This window comes from Erythrolamprus reginae, chromosome 1 (genome assembly GCF_031021105.1).
Source record: "Erythrolamprus reginae isolate rEryReg1 chromosome 1, rEryReg1.hap1, whole genome shotgun sequence".
In the NCBI taxonomy this organism is placed as follows: domain Eukaryota; kingdom Metazoa; phylum Chordata; class Lepidosauria; order Squamata; family Dipsadidae; genus Erythrolamprus; species Erythrolamprus reginae.
The window spans coordinates 422,807,028-422,824,487 of NC_091950.1; the positions used below are offsets into that span (position 1 = coordinate 422,807,028).

The window sequence follows — 17,460 nt, forward strand, 5'->3', positions numbered from 1 at the left end:
AGAGAAACCGCGATCAAGATCCTTTCCCGTTTTGCATTTGATTGGATCGGGATTTACACAGAAGTGATGTGAGGTCCCTAGGCTGACTGAGCCATGCGGGAACTGCTCAAAAGAGATCAGGCTGGGTCATCTCCGGATGATTCTCGCTCTCTCAGAAGCTTTTAATACCGTTGGCAAAGGGGACTTTTCACCAGACACAAAACTGCTGGGAATTTACACGTCCAATTTTTATCTTACCGCAATCCCGACAATCTTGGCAGGTGGCAAAATGGATAATTTGCAATGAAAGGTCTGCCTTTTAACAATTCAACTCCAAACAGTCATTATTATTATTATATTATTATAATTTTTTTATATTCCTGGAGGTGTCAAATGATTATGGCAAATGATTTAGCTTCACTAGATAAGTGGTCAAAGCAATGGAAACTGCACTGTAACGTTTCCAAATGTAAAATAATGCACTTGGGCAAAAGGAATCCTCAATCTGAGTATTGCATTGGCAGTTCTGTGTTAACAAAAACTTCAGAAGAGAAGGATTTAGGGGCAGTGATTTCTGACAGTCTCAAAATGGGTGAGCAGTGTGGTCGGGCAGTAGGAAAAGCAAGTAGGATGCTGGGCTGCATAGCTAGAGGTATAACAAGCAGGAAGAGGGAGATTGTGATCCCCTTATATAGAGCGCTGGTGAGACCCCATTTGGAGTACTGTGTTCAGTTCTAGAGACCTCACATACAAAAGGATATTGACAAAATTGAACGGGTCCAAAGACGGGATACAAAAAGAGTGGAAGGTCTTAAGCATAAAACGTATCAGAAAAGACTTAATGAACTCAATCTGTAGAGTCTGGAGGACAGAAGGAAAAGGGGGGACATGATCCAAACATTTAAATATGTTAAAGGGTTAAATGAGGTTCAGGAGGGAAGTGTTTTTAATAGGAAAGTGAACACAAGAACAAGGGGACACAATCTGAAGTTAATTGGGGGAAAGATCAGAAGCAACGTGAGAAAATATTATTTGACTAAAAGAATAGGAGATGCTTGGAACAAACTTCCAGCAGACATGGTTGGTAAATCCACAGGAACTGAATTGAAACATGCCTGGGATAAACATAGATCCATCCTAAGATAAAATACAGGAAATAGTACAAGGGCAGACTAGATGGAGGAGGAGGTCTTTTTCTGCCGTCAATCTTCTATGTTTCTATGTTTTTAAATTTCCCAGTCTAACTGCCTCTGGAGATTTCCTGGTGGTGTGCCATCCATGAGCTGAACGGGCCCAAAACTTGCTCAGCATTTTGTAAATTGGCCCGATGCTTTTTCCTGCTCAACAGAAACGTCCCTTGAGAAAGACCAGCGCTTCAAACAAGCTTATTTTGGATCCGAAAAGGATGCAATTAATCACTAAATATGCATATTTCCGGGACAGTTTGACACGGTTCCTTAATATGCCTGATGATTTTTGCAAGTTCCTGTAACGTTCCTTTTACAGGCGCTTCCTTTCTTTCGTTTCCACCCACACCGCTAGAAAACCACACCGCTTGCATCACAATCACATTTCATTGCGAAGAAGTTTCAAAGTCCAAATTGTTCATTGCAGCATGGGAGGTTAGCTGCTGCCGGTATTGGTTGCAAATGGTCAGCCAAATGCCTGGCTTGTTGGCTGTTGAGTTTAAACAAATACTTGGGAGAAATTTATGGTTCAGGATTTTCTTAGTAGATTGTCACCCCTTGTGTAATTTGCTCTGAGGGTCAACCTTGAAAGCTGCCACTTCATTCAGGCCCCCTTGTCAACTTTTATGGGAGATGCACAAATTCCCAGAATTCCCCAGCGAGCATCCTTTAAGATGGGTGGACTTCCACTCCCAGAATTCCCCAGCCAGCATGCTTTAAGGGGAGAGGACTTCCACTCCCAGAATTCCCATCCATCATGCTTTAAAGGGAGAGGACTTCCACTCCCAGAATTCCCCAGCCAGCATGCTTTAAGGGGAGAGGACTTCCACTCCCAGAATTCCCCAGCCAGCATGCTTTAAGGGGAGAGGACTTCCACTCCCAGAATTCCCCAGCCAGCATGCTTTAAGATGGGTGGACTGATTTCTCTGCTCCATAACCACATCTTCTGTTCCATTTTAAATTGAAAATTATAAATAAAAATAATAATTTTGTAAAAATCATTTTATATTATAGAATTGCTTTTTAATGGTAATTTTTAAAAAGAATTAAATCTAATTTATTAAAAATAAATTAAAAATGATTGTGTTTGTAGAAAAAGAATTTCATTTTTTTTAAAAGTAAATGTCTTTAAAAATTTAATTCTTAAAAACAAATTTCTTTAAAATAATTTTAACTAGTTTTTAAAAAAATATTTCTTTAAAAAAGAAAGTTTTAAAAATATTTACATGTTAAAATTATTTTTCTAAAGTATTTTATGTTGATAACTTTAAATAAAAAAATGTAATAAAAAAATATTATAAGCATATAAAAAGAATTTCCTATATTACATTCTTTTAAAAATTACTTTAAAATAAATTCCCTAAAAATAATTTTATTTATTTATTTATTTATTTATTTATTTATTTATTCATTCATTCATTCATTCATTCATTGGATTTGTATGCCGCCCCTCTCCGCAGACTTGGTGCGGCATACAACTGGTTTTTCTTTTTAAAATAATTTTAATTTTTCAAAAAAGTAATAGTAATAGATACACACTTAAAAAAATTAAGGGAACACTTAAACAAAACAATATAACTCCAAGTAAATCAAACTTCTGTGAAATCAAACTGTCCACTTAGGAAGAAACACTGACAATCAATTTCACACATGCTGTTGTGCACATTTAACTTTGTACAGAACAAAGTATTCAATGAGAATATTTCATTCATTCAGATCTAGGATGGGTTCTTGGAGTGTTCCCTTTATTTTTTTGAGCGGTGTATGTGTGTGTATGTATGTATGTATGTATGTATGTATGTATGTATGTATGTATGTAAAATATTTTTGCTGATAATGAAAATGAAGGGAGGCTAGTATAGATTATTTCGACCTATTTAGCTCTCATCAGTATCCATACCCATGCTGGTATTTCTCCCAAAAAGCGTTTGATTCCCATCAAATGAAAATAAAACCACAAGTTTCCCCTGACAGGTGTCCATCAGCCCCTCTTGGCAGGAAGAAGAGACAGCAAATTCACACAATCACACAACACCCAGCCAGTTTTGGAAAGAACAATATTTTTATTAGAAATATTAGGCAGCGCTAACAGCTTCAATAACATTAACCTGTGTGTGTGTGTGTTTAAATAAAAACTCGGCGGCGAGCACGTCCAGGCCTGGCTAATTTTGCTGCACAGCGTCCGTACATCCTGGCGGTGCTCAGTTCGAAAGTTGCCATTCTCACCCGTCACCGGATGGAGATGAAAAATCTCGGTGTGTTCTTTGTTTTGTAATTTGAGGGCAAACGTGAAGCCTGTGTCAAGAAAAAAACGGTTGCGGAAGAGGGTGGGAGGGAGGAAGAGAGGAGGGAGAAACCACACCTGGCAAAATTTGGCACATGTGCAAAAAATTTTTTAACATTTTTTAAAGGAGTACAGAGGAAGGAAAACGGAGGAAAAAATACACTAACTGAGGAAAAAATACACTAACTGAGGAAAAAATACACTAAAAATAAACTGCGGGTCATAGAAATCAGTGGCTCTGCTGAAAAATCCATTAATATGTTGTGTTTCTTAACCTCGCTGAGGTAAAGATATGTGGACTTCAACTCCCAGAATTCCCCAGCCAGCATTGCTGGCTGAGGAATTCTGGGTGTTGAAGTCCACACATGTTTACCTCAGTGAAGTTGAAAAATATTGCCTTTATGCCTGGGAGACCGACATTTATGGGACTTGGAGCAATTAGGACAGGGAAGGCCTGCTGTCTTCGGCACTATCAGTGCGCCCACGCCGGTTGGTGCGAGATTTGGCTTCTGTGCCATAAGTGAAATCTTGTGTGAGGACACGCGCGTGTGGGAGATTTTGTCAATTCTTGCTGATATTTTTGCTTCCTCACATATGCGGCAAAAATCGCAGAAATCTCACTCGTGCGAAGTATCTTCACGCGATATTTCGCTTGCTGCGCATGGGCAAAAGCCAAATCCCACGGGTGCGTTCATGCCTGCAACGGGGATGCGCACACATCCCAAAAATCGCTACTAGAATGTAGCACCTGACCGTTCAAGTAGTAGGCCATCACTGAATTGGGAGTGCCTCGAGGAGGACTAGCGTGCTGCTGAACTGCATTTTACTGGGCAAATCTGCAGGAACGAGTGGAATCCGCAAAGTGCAGTAATAAAAATGAAAGTGTTGGCCACAACCGTTGATTGCTGCAGATAAAAAAACAGGCCTCCTGCTGTGGTGGCCACCATCTTAATGATTTGACCACATCCTGTCAGCTCCTGAGAACCATATCGACAAGCTGGTGAACCATCGGAGAACGGAGAGACCCTAAATGGTTGTTGAATTCTGAGATCTCTGCCATTAGAAGGGGGGGTCAAAAAAGTCAAGATGTCCACCCGATCCACGCGATTGGAGCCCCGCCCCTTTTCGTATTGCGACTGGATTGCAGGCGGCGGCTGCCATTTTGTCTTTTCTAAGCGGTTCTCCGAGGATGCGTTGTGAGCAGTGAGCATATCCTCATTTGACCCCTACCGCGATGCAATTTTTTGCATCCGGGTGTGCAAAACACCCACATACAATCCCTGAAACATGTTTTTGCACAGACACACACAGGACGTACCCGAAATCCGGGTTGGGGAAAAAGAGGTAGTCGTGGAAAAACCCAAAAATAATGTACTTCTTTCTTACAGCCACCCAGAGACGTTCGGAAGGGACGTTATAAAAATCGAACAAATGAAATAAATCAATTTAGCGACCGAGGAGAAAGAGCGGGGAGCTCACCTTGGACTAACCAGCTTGTTTTAACTGGCTTACAATTCTGGAAACTAACCGTGGCTTCTTGCTGGCTGCTTGGAAGTAGCATCATTCTACATTGGGTTGTTCGAAAAAAAGACGAGAGCGAATCCATTAATCTCAGGTGGTCACCACGAGGCAGTTTAGCCCAGCTCCTGAGAAGCGAATCCTCTATTTTTCTTAAAGCATTCTCTTAAGCTTCTAGCCCTCAAGAGGTGGGAGCAGGGGGAATCCGGTTACGATTGTGAAGAATGCCCAGTGAAAGAAAGAGAGATGTCCTTGCTGAGGTTGCCAGCGAAAACTCTTCTGCAGAGATCTTGAAACCAAGGCAGAAGAGAGCTGTCTATCTAAAATGATTTGGGGGTGAAGGGTGGACTAGATTACTTCGGAGGGCCCCTGCAGTTCTAAAGTTTGGAGAAGAGAGGGAAACTCAATCGGACAAAACAAGCGCGGAGCAATTTGGCGGCCCCTAGTTCTACTTTTCTCCAACTGGACAACCGATTCCGGCACAACCACGCCTCACTTTCCTTAAGGCACATTCCAATATCCTTAAGTGGCCACTTTCGCCTCCCTTTCGATCCCTACTCTGCCCGCCTGCCTTCCCGCCCCTGACCTCTGACCCAGCAAAGGGGTCCACTTACTTTTTCCTACCAGTATGGGATACTGAGGCCGGCGTGGGCGTGCACGTGCCTGACACGCATGCGAGATTTGGATTCTGCGCATGCACCCGAAGCGATATCTCACACGAGGACCCTTGCTTGGCGAGATTTCGGCAATTTTTGCATGCACAGAAGCAAAAAAGGGGCAAAAATTGCCAAAATTCCACCCACGCAAGTGTCCTCGCGTGAGATTCCGCTTTGGACGCATGTGCAGAAGCGAAATCTCGCATGGGAGTGTGCGCACAAGTGTCGGGTGCGTGCACGTCCGGCCCGGCCTACAGAACCCATTAAAAGTCCTAACGGACCACCGATCCCATTCATGATGGGTGGGGCCCGTCACTGCTCTGACCTCTCCCAATGAAGCCAACCTACACTTTGGCGACCACCGGGACTCCACCTCGAACCTTCTTGACTTTAACCACTTTCTCGCTTGCATCTTGCACCTGTTGTGCCCGGAACTCCTCCGCCTGCACAAAACTGTCCCCCTCCAAGGTTGGGAGGGGGGCACACTCCCGGCATTGGCCCCTGCGTCACCTTTGCCCCATTGGCACCCTTCCCTCACCCGATGCCCTGGAGCACTTCCCTGCCGCACAAAACTAACCTTGGGAATCTGTCCCGCGTGCTCAATTCCAATGCGTACCATTTACTACGAGGGTGACGGTGGCGATCCTCAGACCAGGATCACTCCCTCTGGTTTCAGACAAGCCACAAGGACCTTGGCCATGCCCGCCCTCCAATTCTGCCCAACTCGTCAGCATCCGGAACAAAGGAGGGTCCCAGCGCTGAGGTCATGTGTAGACAATGGAGGGGATGCAAACGAGGTCCGAGGTCCGTAGAGATTTTCAAAAGGATTCCCCCTTTTAACAACAGAGATGTTGCATATGCGTGTGTGTATGTACGTGACCATAAGACCTCACTGAGACCTTGTGGCTTGCCAAGTTCCCTCGCTTGCAACCCCTTGCCCGTTGGCCGATGATCCCAGTAGCACGGCAGGAAGTAACCCACATTAGCGTTTGATCACAACACGACGACATCAACGCCGACGGCCACCAAGAGTCCTCAGAGCGTTGTGCCTTTCTGCAACTCCAGCTCCTGCCATTTTTTTTTTTACAGAGGGGGATCCTGAAACCGAAGGACCCACCCTACGTGTGTTTTGCATTCAGGCAATGTCGCACAGCGGGCGTACGACTTCTTGCAACATTTTGATGCGCTCTTTCTACGTTCCACCCATTCAGAGATGCCGGTCGAGGTCGACAGGACCTGGCATGTCAGTCAAATCTAAGACTGCCATCCAGACAACACTGCAAAGCCATCGTTAAAGGGCACTGAAAAGTGACAGGGAGTGCCTTGATTGACTCCTGACGTTCTCAATCGCTCTAGACAGCGGCTCTACACTCGCCAGACACTGACATAAATCAGCCAGATGCTTATTATTAATGAAGTTGACGACTCGCCCAGCGTCAGACGGAAGACACTGGGCCCCCCTCAATCGCGGAGATAGCACTTTCTGAATTTGCTCCTGGGCTTTTTTTTAACCAGTTGCACGCTGCGGAGATGCTGAGCGTGCAACACGTTCACCGATTTCTTCACCAGCGGCCTTACGACGGACAAACGCCGCTGAACGAATTTCGGCCTAGTGGGAATGCAGCAACGAACGGCATGGGAGCGCCGGCTGGTGAAAAGACATGGCAATCGTAGCGTTGAAGAGCCCGGTCCCGCTTCTCCTCCTCCTCCCCCCAGTTCTCCCCGATTCTCGGGGTCTACAAACGCTGTTTCCGCGGGGCCCTCCGTCCACACACAACAGTCGCACAACTAAGGAGAATTTGAGAACTGCGACCAGTTCGTGTCACAGCTGGGTAGAAGTGCTAGACTATGTCTTGTCGTTGTTGTCTAGGTTGGACACCCCCCCTGCCACTTTTACAGCCCCCCCCCCCAGGGAAGATGCAACCTCAGAGGAGTCAATCCAAGGACGTCTTAAAACGGACCCTTCACTCTGAGCGGTCTATGAAATCTCGTTCTAATCCAGACGTAACCAGTTTTCCGGGCTGGTGGCACTTGAAACCTTTCAGAAAGATGCTTTGAGAGTATGGCTGGCAAGGGTGTTCCTGTGCTTCTGCAGAGTTCCCAGTTCCTGGTGGCTATTCCTTTTCTTCTTTTTCCAAATGAGGAGGGGTCCCTGCTGGGGTCAGGATGGGGCAAAATGGAAGCTCTGGTTTGGTGGGGAGCAAATGACGAGAAATGTTTTTAATGCGATTCGGGCTCTTGGCTTTGAGTGTATATATATTTTTTGGCACGGTTCGGCATTTTGGCCCTTGTAAAAGTTTCCAACCACGATAGGGACCCACTCTGCCACCTGGCAGGATTGGCATCTGGCACGGGCCGTCCTTTGCTGACCAGGCATCAACTGAAAATGGAGATGTTTTAAAGTGATTGAGTGCTTGTTCGGTGGTATTTGTTCAGTGGCTCGTACTTCTCCTCCTCCTCCTCCTCTCCTTCCTCTTCCTCCTCTTCCTCAAGTCTCAAAGTATTTGTAAATCTGTGCCACATACTGCATGACGCTTTGCCAGTCTGGACGGTCCGTGTACATGATCTCGCTCAGCTCCTGCGGGAGGGAAAGAACCCGGTCAAACCTTTTCCCTACAGACGATCATTAATTCCCACAGGCCAATTTTCCAAGATTCCCTCCTGGGTGACTGCACTCCTAGAATTCCCAAGGAGGGGAATATCTGGGAGCTGAAATAAATACTACACAAAGGCCGGATTGAATTGGACGAAGGGATGGGTAACGCGGATGATTGATGGAGGGATGGTAGGTATTTTTAAGTTAACTCCCAGAATTCCTCAGCCACGTATCGGAGTGGAAGTCCTCCCCTCTTAAAACATTTTATTTATTTATTTATTTATTTATTATTTAGATTTGTATGCCGCCCCTCTCCGGGGTGGCTGGGGGATTCTGGGAGTGGAAGCCCTCCCCTCTCAAAGCATTGATGGCTGGGGGATTCTGGGAGTGGATTTTCTCCTTTCTTAAAGCATTGATGACTGGGGGATTCTGGGAGTGGATTTTCTCCTTTCTTAAAGCATTGATGGCTGGGGGATTCTGGGAGTGGAAGTCCCAGAATTTAAAAGACGTTGAAAATAAAGAGAAACTGGAAGACATTCAACAAACCATTGTTAAATCTGGGGCAGGAGGGGAGGTGAAGAGAATCACAATAGGGTTTGCCAACCCAGACTGCATGCCTCCCCCCAACCTCCGTGGGGCTGCTTCCTTCCTGACCAGTTGGCAAAACCCGGGGGAGAGACGAGGACCGCTTGGACCTCAGGCCGTGGCAGGGGGCCAGTCCGGATATTGAGCTCTGCCAAGCATGCCAGCTGCCCGGTGTGTCATCCCCCCCCCCAGGCCCCCAAATCCACTGTGTCCAAAAGCAGGAAGCAAGGATTGCACCCATTCAATATTCCTGGTGTGGCTTTGGCAGAGCAAAAAAAGTTAGCCTTAGCCAAACAACCCATCCGGTGCTTTTGAAGAAGGTGGGATAATTTGATTTTTTTTTTAAAAAAGAAAAAAAGGCAATGAAAATAAAATGGACACCTGCAGTTCTGTGTGTATACCTACCGCACGAATCCCAGCGACCAATAAGGTCCCACAGAGTTGGCCTTCTCCGGGTCCCGTCGACCAAACAATGTCGTTTGGCGGGCCCCAGGGGAAGAGCCTTCTCTGTGGCAGCCCCGGCCCTTTGGAATCAACTCCCTCCGGAGATTAGAACTGCCCCCACCCTCCTTGTCTTTCGTAAATTACTCAAGACCCATCTATACCGCCAGGCATGGGGGAGTTGAGACACCTTTCCCCCAGGCTTTTATATATTTATGTTTGGGTATGTATGTGTTGTTTGCTTTTTTAAATATGATAGGGTTTTATGTGCTTTTTAATATTAGATTTGTTTTCGCTGGAATATTGTTTTTATTATTGTTGTGAGCCGCCCCGAGTCTTCGGAGAGGGGCGGCATACAAATCTAATAAATTGAATTGGATTGAATACCTGCGCTTGTGTGTACAGGTAGGCCTCGACGTACGATCAAAATTCCTGTTACTAAGCGAGACTGTCACTGAGTGAGATCTGCTCCAGTTGTTAAGTTAGAAGCACCACCTTCCTTCTCCTACTTTCCCCCCAAACAACAACCCTGTGGGGTGGGGTGGGCTGAGAGCGAGTGGGACTTGGTCCAAAGGCACCCAGCCAGTTTTTATGCCTAAGGTGGAACTAGAACTCACCATCTCCTGGTGATTGACCAGGAGTTCTCTTGCCAGCGTTCATGCTTAATGCAGAACTAGAACTCACTGTCTCCTGGTGATTGGCCCAAAGTCACTCAGTTGTCTTTCATGCCTAAGGCGGGACTAGAACTTTTCAACTCCTGGTGATTGGCCCAGTCACTCAGTTGTCTTTCATGCCTAAGGCGGGACTAGAACTTTTCAACTCCTGGTGATTGGCCCAGTCACTCAGTTGTCTTTCATGCCTAAGGCGGGACTAGAACCTTTAGATTCCTGGTGATTGGCCCAAAGTCACTCAGTTGTCTTTCATGCTTAAGGCGGGACTAGAACCTTTAGATTCCTGGTGATTGGCCCAGTCACTCAGTTGTCTTTCATGCCTAAGGCGGGACTAGAACCTTTCGACTCCTGGTGATTGGCCCAAAGTCACTCAGTTGTCTTTCATGCTTAAGGCGGGACTAGAACCTTTAGATTCCTGGTGATTGGCCCAGTCACTCAGTTGTCTTTCATGCCTAAGGCGGGACTAGAACTTTTCGACTCCTGGTGATTGGCCCAAAGTCACTCAGTTGTCTTTCATGCCTAAGGCGGGACTAGAACTTTTAGACTCCTGGTGATTGGCCCAGAGTCACCCAGACAGCTTTCATGCTTAAGGCGGGATTAGAACTCACTGTCTCCTGGTGATTGGCCCACAGTCACTCAGTTGTCTTTCATGCTTAAGGCGGGACTAGAACCTTTAGATTCCTGGTGATTGGCCCAGTCACTCAGTTGTCTTTCATGCCTAAGGCGGGACTAGAACCTTTCGACTCCTGGTGATTGGCCCAAAGTCACTCAGTTGTCTTTCATGCCTAAGGCGGGACTAGAACTTTTTGACTCCTGGTGATTGGCCCAAAGTCACTCAGTTGTCTTTCGTGCCTAAGGCGGGACTAGAACCTTTAGACTCCTGGTGATTGGCCCAAAGTCACTCAGTTATCTTTCATGCCTAAGGCGGGATTAGAACTTTTAGACTCCTGGTGATTGGCCCAGAGTCACCCAGACAGCTTTCATGCTTAAGGCGGGATTAGAACTCACTGTCTCCTGGTGATTGGCCCACAGTCACTTAGTTGTCTTTCATGCTTAAGGCGGGACTAGAACTTTTAGACTCCTGGTGATTGGCCCAAAGTCACTCAGTTGTCTTTCATGCCTAAGGCGGGACTAGAACTTTTAGACTCCTGGTGATTGGCCCAAAGTCACTCAGTTGTCTTTCATGCCTAAGGCGGGACTAGAACTTTTAGACTCCTGGTGATTGGCCCAAAGTCACTCAGTTGTCTTTCATGCTTAAGGCGGGACTAGAACTTTTAGACTCCTGGTGATTGGCCCAAAGTCACTCAGTTGTCTTTCATGCTTAAGGCGGGACTAGAACTTTTAGACTCCTGGTGATTGGCCCAGAGTCACCCAGACAGTTTTCATGCTTAAGGCAGGACTAGAATTCACTGTTGCCCTGTTTCTAGCATGGCACCTTAATCACCTAACTCTCCCATGCTGAAGAACAGCTTCCCACTTGCTCAATAAATATTAATAATAATTATTATTATTAATAATAATAATTATTATTATTAATTGGATTTGCATGCCGCCCCTCTCCGTAGACTCGGGGCGGCTAACAACAATGATAAAAACAGCATGTAAAAATCCAATAATAAAACAACTAAAAACCCTTATTATAAAACCAAACATACACACAAACATACCATGCACAACTTGTAATGGCCTAGGGGGAAGGAATAAACATGGGTGGTGTTGGCTTGGCAGGGGATGATGGGAATTCAACCCTCAACAACCACTTAGGGACAAATGCCTGAGTGATGAGGGTCTCAACTTCCAGCCCTGCCCAAGAGAATCACCCCTGCAATTCCATTCCCTCTGTGCCCCCCCCTCCTCTCAGCCCTTATCCCCCCTCCCCCTGGAAATAAAACTATGCCCGGAGAGACTTACCAAACTGGGTTTGATGCCAACGCTTTCCGCCGCTTGGAACGCCAGGAGGAGGTTTTTCTTCTGGGGGAAGAAGAAAACAGAAATAGCATTTAGCATTAGCGTTTAGACTTATATGCCGCTTCATAATGCTTTTACAACCGTCTCTAAGCGGGGCGCCCCGAGTCCTATACAAATACAAATAATAAATAAATAAAATAAAGTTTACAGTGTCAGCCTCTTGCCCCCAACAATCTGGGTCCTCGTTTGACCCACCTCGGAAGGACAGAAGGCTGAGTCAACCTGGAGCTGGTAGTGAGATTTGAACCGCTGAACTGCAGTTTAGCGATGTAAACTTGGGAATTAATTGTGCTCATAATTCGAGGACTCCGTATAATGCAGGAAGTTCCCTCATCTTGTTTCAACAGAACAACATGGGCAAGGGGGAGGTGTTTTAGTTCCCCCATGCCTGACGGCAAAGGTGGGTCTTAAGGAGTTTACGAAAGGCAGGGAGGGTGGGGGCAATCCTAATCTCAGGGGGGAGCTGGTTCCAGAGGGTCGGGGCCCCCACAGAGAAGGCTCTTCCCCTGGGTCCCGCCAGACGACATTGTTTAGTCGACGGGACCCGGAGAAGGCCCACTCTGTGGGACATAACCGGTCGCTGGGATTCGTGCGGCAGAAGGCGGTCCTGGAGGTATTCTGGTCCGATGCCATGAAGGGCTTTATAGGTCATAACCAACACTTTGAATTGTGACCGGAAACTGATCGGCAGCCAATGCAGACTGCGGAGTGTTGGAGTGATATGGGCATACTTGGAGAAGCCCATAATTGCTCTCGCAGCTGCATTCTGCACGATCTGAAGTTTCCGAACACTTTTCAAAGGTAGCCCCATGTAGAGAGCATTACAGTAGTCGAGCCTCGAGGTGATGAGGGCATGAGTGACTGTGAGCAATGACTCCCGGTCCAAATAGCGCCGCAACTGGTGCACCAGGCGAACCTGGGCAAACGCCCCCCTCGCCACAGCTGAAAGGTGTTTTTCTAATGTGAGCTGTGGATCGAGGAGGACGCCCAAGTTGCGGACCCTCTCTGAGGGGGTCAATAATTCCCCCCCCAGGGTAATGGACGGACAGATAGAATTGTCCTTGGGAGGCAAAACCCACAGCCACTCCGTCTTGTCTGGGTTGAGTTTGAGTTTGTTGACACCCATCCAGGCCCCAACAGCCTCCAGGCACCGGCACATCACTTCCACTGCTTCGTTGACTGGACATGGGGTGGAGATGTACAACTGGGTATCATTGGCATATTGATGATACCTCACCCCATGCCCTTGGACGATCTCACCCAGCGGTTTCATGTAGATATTAAATAGCAGGGGGGAGAGGACCGACCCCTGAGGCATCCCACAAGGGAGAAACCTCGGGGTCGACCTCTGACCCCCCACTAACACCGACTGCGACCGACCGGAGAGGTAGGAGGAGAACCACTGAAGAACAGTGCCTCCCACTCCCAACCCCTCCAGCCGGTGCAGAAGGATACCATGGTCGATGGTATCGAAAGCCGCTGAGAGGTCAAGGAGCACCAGGACAGAGGACAAGCCCCTGTCCCGGGCCCGCCAGAGATCATCCATCAACGCGACCAAAGCAGTTTCCGTGCTGTAGCCGGGCCTGAAACCCGACTGCTGGGGACCTAGATAATCGGCTTCATCCAAGGACCGCTGGAGCTGAAGTGCCACCACCTTCTCGACAACCTTCCCCATGAAGGGAAGGTTGGAGACTGGACGGTAGTTATTAAGCACGGCTGGGTCCAGGGAAGGCTTCTTGAGGAGGGGGCGCACAACCGCCTCCTTATAAAGGGGCGGAAAGGACCCCCTCCCCAAGGAGGCGTTGACAATCTCCTGGACCCAGCTCCGTGTCACCCCTCGACTGGCCGAAACCAGCCAAGAGGGACACGGATCCAGTAAACAGGTGGCGGAACTCACAGCTCCAATGGCCTTGTCCACTTCATCAGGTGTCACCAAGTCAAACTCCTCCCAGACAGATGGACAAAGACGTTTAGCCCCAGTCACCTCGACTGACTCATTGTCAGTCGACTCTGTTTCACAATTGGAGTCGAGGTCCGCTCGGATCCGGGCGATTTTATCAGCGAAAAACGTGTTAAAATCCTCGGCACTACTCTGCAAGGGCTCCCCAACTCCCCTCAGATTAAGAAGGGAGCGGGTTACCCTAAACAGAGCGGCTGGGCGGGATTCCGCTGATGCAATCAAGGCGGCATGATACGCGCATCTTGCCGCCTTGAGCGCCACTTTGTAAGTCTTAATATGTGCTCTTACAAGTGTTCGATCGGATTCGGACTTACTCTTCCTCCATCGCTTCTCCAGACGTCTCTTCTGGCGCTTCAACACCCGGAGCTCCTCGTTGAACCATGGAGCTCTACGGGGTCTAGTGCCGCGGAGAGGTCGCAACGGTGCAATCCGGTCAAGAGCCTCCCCTGCAGCCTTGTTCCAGGCCTCAGCAAGAGACTCTGCCGAACTGTGGACAAGTGTATCTGGAATAACCCCAAGCGCCATCTAGAAGCCTTCTGGATCCATCAGGCGTCTGGGGCGGAACCTCTTAATTGGTTCCGCCTCCCTGCGGGGAAGGATTGGAGCCAGGAAGTTAAGCCGCAGTAGGAAATGATCTGGCCACGACAAAGGCAACACTTCTAAGCCCCTTAATCTCAGATCATTACTCAGTTGCTCAGAGAGGAATATCATATCGGGTGCGTGCCGACCCTGAACTACTTGAGTCAGGTCCATGGCTGTCATGGTGGCCATGAACTCCTGTGCCAGTCCAGAGGAACCGCCGAGCGACGGCAGATTGAAGTCCCCCAGGACGATAAGTCCGGGGAACTCCACTGCCAGCCCGGCCACCTCCTCGAGTAGCACAGGCAGGGCTGTTGACACGCAGCTGGGAGGCAGGTACGTGAGTAACAAGCCCACCTGAACCCCTAAGTCCAACTTCACCAGGAGGGACTCGCAACCCGCAACCTCTGGAGCAATGAGCCTATGCAGGCCAAGACTCTCCCTGGCTATAATAGCCACTCCTCCCCCCCTTCCCTGGGGTCGAGGTTGGTGCCATACCCGAAACCCAGCTGGGCAAATTTCAGAGAGAGGAACTCCTCCCTCCGGGCCCAGCCAGGTTTCGGTCACACAAGCCAGGTCGGCCTCCTCATCCAGGATCAGATCCCGGATGAGGAGAGCTTTATTTACCACCGACCTGGCATTGAGTAGCAACAACTTGAGCCCAGGGCCAGAATTACACTCATCACCAGTGCCTTGAGTTAAGCTCATGGAGCCTGAAGAAGGGATCGCTACTAAGCAGCGATCCCTCCTTCCCCTGGAACGGCTAGCTCCATGGCTTCCGCCATACCTGCCTCTCCCCAGCAAGACCGGGATATTTTGACCCTCTGCCACCCCAGAGATAACTGTCCCCTCCCCTCCTGCCCCTCCAGCGTCAGGTGTGCCAAAAATTCCATTCATGTCATATTCATTCATTCCATACATATTATAATCCCCCCCACCCACTCCATTCCATCTATCACCCCCCTCCCATTCATTTTCATTCACAGTATTCCATTCATTCCAATAATTACTAAAATAGTCCCATTCATTCATGCCATCACTACCATCCTCCCATCCACTTAAAAATCCCCACAATAATTTAATTAAAAAGAGTTAATATAAAACTAACAGTTCATATTATTAAAATATTAATTATTAAAAATATAGATAAATATAAGTAATAAAAATAAAAATATAGGTAGAAGATATTTCAACTGGTCAGTTAATTAATCAATTAAGGACCCCACTGTTTAACTATGGAAGTTCCCATCCCAATTCTGGTCATAAGTTGAGGACTACCCGGGAGATTTCAGGAAAGAAAAGGTTAAAAAGGAAAAACTGGACTTTTGCACGTATCTCTCGTCCCCTAGGACCTACATTTTTTTAAAAAAAACTCCTTTTAAAATAGTCCATATATATATATATATATATATGTGCAGAGCTGAAGGGATTTGATACTGTAGCCTAGAGGATAATTCTCTGCCTTACAAGGCAAAGGTTGCAGGTTCAAGTCCCAATGGGTATGGCTAGCTGATGAGGCCAAAATAAGGCCGAAATAGATCTATCCTAGTCTCCCTTAATTTTCAAATTCAGCAAAAAATCATGTGACACATACAGATAGAATTGTCGGCTATCAATAAAATTAACTGCCTTGGAAATGGCCCTGGGTTGGGCGGAGAGGCAAATAAGGAGCTGTGATGTTCCTTCAATACACCAGGGTGATTCGACACAAAAATATGTAACCCTTCCCTGGTGCAGAGCTGAAGGGATTGGATACTGTAGCCTAGAGGATAATTCTCTGCCTTACAAGGCAAAGGTTGCAGGTTCAAGTCCCAGTGGGCATGGCTAGCTGATGAGGCCAAGATAAAGCCGAAATAGATCTATCCTAGTCTCCCTTAATTTTCAAATTCAGCAAAAAACATGTGACATGTTTCAGATAAATATATGTATCAGATAAAATGTTTCTTCAGGATAAATATTCAGCAGAGCCACAAGGCCAAAACATCGGAAACTCTTTGAATTTCTCGGAGAAAATCCATCGATCAACACAACAGGTTCCTTGGCTCGGACGGCAATTATATCCTCATTTTTTAAAAATTCACCGTTCGGTTTTCCTTTGCAGCCCCGAAGGCAGCTTTTTATATATGTTTTTTTAAACTTGCGTGCATCTATTATCGCTCTAGTTTATTAATGGATTTTTTTAGGGGGGGATTTATTTATACCCTTCTTATCTCGCTTTCCCCTCTGGAAATTCGGATCGGTTTGCCAGTTAAAATAGCCACTTGATAAAAGACCCAGAAAGTATCATATTATTTTTTGCTGGGGAACTTAAATTAAAATCCAGGCCATTTGAAGATATTTGTCTTCTGATGTAATTCTTTTTTAATCTCCTAATTTAATTGTTGATCATTCTAGAGAGCTGGGCTGATCCGACTTACAACCATTCATTTAATGAATGGACCAGAGTACCTCCGGAACCGCCTGCTACCGCATGAATCCCAGTGACCGATAAGGTCCCACAGAGTTGGCCTTCTCCGGGTCCTGTCGACCAAACAATGTCGTTTGGTGGGCCCCAGGGGAAGAGCCTTCTCTGTGGCAGCCCCGGCACTCTGGAATCAACTCCCCCCGGAGATTAGAACTGCCCCCACACTCCTTGTCTTTCGTAAATTACTCAAGACCCATCTATACCGCCAGGCATGGGGGAGTTGAGACACCTTTCCCCCAGGCTTTTTTATATTTATGTTTGGGTATGTATATGTTGTTTGCTTTTTTAAATATGATAGGGTTTTATGTGCTTTTTAATGTTAGATTTGTTTTCGCTGGAATATTGTTTTTATTATTGTTGTGAGCCGCCCCGAGTCTTCGGAGAGGGGCGGCATACAAATCTAATAAATTGAATTGAATTGAATGTTTGTTACTATGACATTGAAAAATGTGGCCTGATGGTGGGTCCTCACGCTTATGACCGTTGCAAAGCGCCAGATGATCAAAATTTGGTGCTTGGCAACCGATTCGTATTTATAACGGCTGCAGGGTCCCGGGTCACAGGATCCCCAT

At 47.0% G+C, this 17,460-nt stretch overlaps 1 protein-coding gene across 2 annotated transcripts in view; it reads right to left on the bottom strand.

Annotated features, from left to right (window-relative positions):
- Positions 1 to 3,209: 3,209 nt before the first annotated feature.
- SPECC1 (sperm antigen with calponin homology and coiled-coil domains 1) overlaps positions 3,210 to 17,460 on the bottom strand; it is a 186,360-nt gene continuing 172,109 nt past the window's right edge. For both annotated transcript variants that reach the window (XM_070735451.1, XM_070735452.1), the window contains 2 exons: positions 11,829 to 11,888; positions 3,210 to 8,202 (listed from right to left, as the gene is read on the bottom strand). In XM_070735451.1, coding sequence (XP_070591552.1) covers positions 8,113 to 8,202; positions 11,829 to 11,888 — 150 coding nt within the window. In that variant the 3' untranslated portion in view covers positions 3,210 to 8,112. The remainder of the gene's footprint in view (positions 8,203 to 11,828; positions 11,889 to 17,460) is intronic.